Source organism: Nematolebias whitei, chromosome 22 (genome assembly GCF_014905685.2).
Source record: "Nematolebias whitei isolate Nwh7 chromosome 22, NemWhi1, whole genome shotgun sequence".
NCBI lineage: Eukaryota > Metazoa > Chordata > Actinopteri > Cyprinodontiformes > Rivulidae > Nematolebias > Nematolebias whitei.
Window position 1 is genome coordinate 12,894,529 of NC_056519.1, and position 4,235 is coordinate 12,898,763.

Here is a 4,235-nt window from a genome sequence, read left to right on the forward strand (position 1 = left end):
GAAACTCTGTTGCCTAGCGACGAGAGTTTTAGCCCAAATAGCACACTTTATGCTAGTCACTTAACAAAACTTCGCACCTTGTTTACGTATCAGCTAATTAGTGAATTCGACAATTTTCCCCTTAAACCGAACTAATAAATTAAATAATAAATAAGAAGTTGCTTGTTTTTGTCACCCAGCGCCAGGACGACAATAATGAACGAGTTCTCAGCAGCAAAAGGGACAAGGTGCGGAGAGCTACAGGAAAATGGAACAACTGAGGTACAGATTTCTTAATACAAACATGAAAAACACAAATTATTCGAGCTCTTGAAGTTTTGTGACACCAAGGTGGTCTAATATGTGCTACATTAAGCATGTGTATACAAATAAAAAACGATTTACTTGTCCATATTATTATTATTTTTTCAGTTAAACCCTCGTATTTTTTTATTCAACCTTTATTTAGAAGGTCTAGATAATTAAAACTGAAAAAATAAGATTAAATGATTGATTTATGCTTTACAAATTAATTGGATTACTCGTTAGTTTGAATGTGAAGCGTCTTGTTGAAGTAGAATAATGTTTACATGTGCACAATACGTTCAGCAGTATAATCTCGTTTAAACCTACTTCTGTAATATATATTAAGCGCAATGTTCTTGTATTAAAATGTTATTTATGTCACAGAAGGGTGGTGTTTTAACTTCTGAGATGGTGTCCAGCTGTTTATCCCAACCTGGATGTTTCTGCATCAAGCTGCATCACATTTACCACCTTTCTCTACCTGTGAGATTGTGCACCTGCACAGATATTTTTTTATGTTTTAAACTCAAACCTACTTACTGTTTGTTGGTTTAACAGAGACAAATGAGTTAGATACAATCTTGGTATTAAATAGCTTGGTTTGCAGATGCTTTCTTTAAGGATAGTTTTAACCATTTTGGTATTTTCCCCTGTTCAAGAGTGACGATCTGAGTGATATATCCGTGTTCTGCAGTTATATTCAGCTGCAAAAGTTGGAGTTGCCACACAACAAAATCAAAGGTAACTTCATTTTTATTGTTCTGACTCATAGCAATAATATGCATTAGACTGTCACTTTACTTAATGTGTTGAATGATTTAAATAATTCTTTTAACATTTGCTAGATTTATCCAGCTTAAGCCACATGCCCAACCTTGTCGTCCTGGATGTTTCTCACAATGAAGTCTGCGACTACTTTGAATTCCAGCCTCTCCAGTACCTACAGGTAGCACAGGACCTTGAGCTGACAGGATAAGACAATATTTGATTGGTAGCTTGGGCCCCACTCTCTTATTCCCTCAAGATAGGGCTGGATTTCCATAGCCCATCTGTAGTCACTCTGAATATGCTTACACGGCCTTTACAGTCCTTGAATGACAGTGAACTTTAACGAAAATCTTCCACAAACTCTGTGGTCTCAGCTCAGATTTAATTAAAGTTTTCATTCACTAATGTATGCTTTAGGTTTTTGAGACTTTTGGTATTAAGGTGTGTTTTTTATTTTTTATTTTCCAGGAGGTCAATTTCTCCCACAACCATATGACAAAAATGAAAGATTTGTCAGCCTATGTATCCCTCCGTAAGCTGTATCTAGACCGTATCCTTTCTAATGCATGTTTATGTGACATTATTTTATCTGGTTTTATCTACTGGTAATAGTGCCCAGAGCACTGGGTATACATGTAATTTCTTAGTCTGTTTTAACAGCTTGTCGCTGTGTATCAAGAAAACATGACGTGCAATTATTTATCAAAAAACCTATAGCATTGCTTTTTGCTAAGTGTTCAGAGTCATGAAAACAAGTGCATGCTCACCAAATTTGTGTTTTTCTTAACAAGTTCATGCTTAGATAACAGCTTCTGTGAGATCAGTGGTCTTGAGTGGTGTTGCAGACTCACCCATCTTAGTTTGGCACATAATAAAATTACAAGGATCAGCGGCCTGGACAGTCTGCCTCTCACATACCTTTGCCTTGTAAGTTTGTTGGTTATTATATTCAGAAAATACAAAAAAAAAAAAAAATATGCAGTTTTATAAGTCTGTATCTTTTTGACAAGCTCTTATTTTCAAACTTAAATTTCAAATAGAAGTCTTTTTGTCTTTCTCTGCTGGTGGAGGTATTTCTGTGTATTGCTGTGTTCATAAAGTTTGTTTACCTGTGTGTATTGTACATGTCACATAAACGTGTGAATATTTATTTAGGTTTGCTCAGTTTTACCAGTTTTCACTTGTTTTTTTTCTTGTATCTTTATGATTTTTGTTTATGGGTACATTTTTATATTTAATGAAACCTTGGCCCCTTGTTCAAAAATTGCCATATGGTCCAACAGCAGGTCTTTTTTTTTTTCTTATTCTTGGTCTTTCTGCTCACATGTGTTTTCTTGTCCTTTATCAGTCTTTCCTCATTGTCAGCAGCTATCAGTCTTTCTACATCTGCTTGTCTTTAGCTTTGCTTCAGGACCAGCTGCTGGTGTTTGACTGAACCTGGATCAAATTCAGCATGCATGCCCTGTCCATCCAACATTCGTCTAACCCTATTCCTGACCCCTCTTTCTCACATTCAACAGCACGGCATTGTCAGGCAGCACACCACAGCAATGACCTGGTGCTTCCAGGGACCAGCATGGTCACACACCCCTGCTGACAGCAACCCTCTGCCTGGCAGCATGCTTGGCAGGAGTAGTGCAAGGTGTGGCCAAACAGCTAGATAACAACTTTTGTCAGTGGATTGGAGAGAGAATCAGACTGACAAGAAGGGAGCACCCAGGTCTTGTTCTTCTGTTCATTAGCGTGCTGTGCTAGCACCTCACCAGCTGTTTAGCTGTCAGTTCTTGCCTGTCAGGACTTTGCAGAGATGCGAGCTTGCCACTCAGCTGGGCAGCAGAGTTTAGGCAACCTATAGAACAATCATAGAACATTTCAAATGTTTATCTTTGTGGTGGGAAGACTTACTTAAGCACATATTTGCATAATTAGCATATGCTAGGCCTGTGTAATGTTTTTTTTTTTTCTTCCTGTCTGTGTTTAGAAAGGGAACCATATTGAAAGAACTGAAGGATTGGAGACTTTGAAGAGCCTGCAGGTTCTTGATTTGTCTTTGAATCGTACCACAAATCTTTCAGGCCTGCAAAACCTCCATCTTCTAGGCTCCATCAACTTGGAGAAGAATCAGGTATTGATTGAAAAGATTACAGAAAGACCAAAATGAACTATTTAGATGTAATGATTATAGTCATTTTATTTCATTAAAGGTAAGTTTGAATTTTTAAGATTATAATTCAACCAAAACAGCACATTTTTATCATGCAGTCTATTTGTTTTCTTTTTAATTATCATTTACTAAGTTACCTGAGGGCTGACTGAGATGTACAGTAACTTTAGTAAAAAATCTTTTTGTAATATTTGCAGTTTCCATGAGCATTTTTGGGTCAACTTAATGGCACGCCCACTCCTGGGAGGACTGCACATGCAAATTATTCTCCTCATTGTTAAATGATGGCCTCTAAATAACTTGGAAATGTTCCTGAGCCCATAGTAGGCAGTAAAATTGCTTATTAAATACCCATTTATATATATATATAATTTTTTTTTTTTTTTTGCCTTGTGTCTGGCCACACCTGAAAGTTCTAATGTATTTGATTTTACCACCTGATAATGCTTAGATTTGCCCTATTATGTAAAGTGAGGATGTGAAGATGTGGAAAAGGCTGTACAAATTACATGGTTTTCAAATTTGATTGTGATTTTTTTCCCTAATTTAAATAAATCTGTTGATGTGGTAATACATGTTGTGTAACATATGTATTGCATTGTGAGCATTTAGCCATTTTGACTGTTAACATGTCAGTAAGATTCAATTCTGTCCCAAGATACAACGCAGTTTTATTATATATAATGAGATTAGTCAACAAAAGCAATGTTTGTGTGTGTTTTTGTTTCAGATTTCTGAAATTCAAGAGTTCAAGTACATTCAAAATCTTTTACTGCTGAGAGACCTCAATCTGCAGGAAAACCCTGTGCAGGTAGCCATAATCTTTACTGACAACAACTCTAAACCATGAGAGTATATGAAATATGCTGTTTGTTGTGTTCTGTCTTATGTCACATGTCCTAACTGTAAATGGTAGGAGGAGCCTGACTACAGGCTGTCACTTATCTTCTGCCTTCAACACCTGGCAGTCCTGGACCGAGTGACAGTCAGTGCTGAAGAAAAGGTGAGAATAGTTTAT

General features: G+C 36.7%; 1 protein-coding gene across 1 annotated transcript in view; it reads left to right on the forward strand.

The window, feature by feature from the left end:
- Window positions 1–660: 660 nt before the first annotated feature.
- Window positions 661–4,235, forward strand: part of lrguk (leucine-rich repeats and guanylate kinase domain containing) — a 21,479-nt gene continuing 17,904 nt past the window's right edge. Inside the window, exons 1-8 of the mRNA XM_037696168.1 lie at window positions 661–768; window positions 945–1,026; window positions 1,131–1,231; window positions 1,522–1,603; window positions 1,856–1,980; window positions 3,035–3,178; window positions 3,948–4,028; window positions 4,134–4,220. Of these exons, the coding sequence (XP_037552096.1) occupies window positions 661–768; window positions 945–1,026; window positions 1,131–1,231; window positions 1,522–1,603; window positions 1,856–1,980; window positions 3,035–3,178; window positions 3,948–4,028; window positions 4,134–4,220 (810 nt within the window). The remainder of the gene's footprint in view (window positions 769–944; window positions 1,027–1,130; window positions 1,232–1,521; window positions 1,604–1,855; window positions 1,981–3,034; window positions 3,179–3,947; window positions 4,029–4,133; window positions 4,221–4,235) is intronic.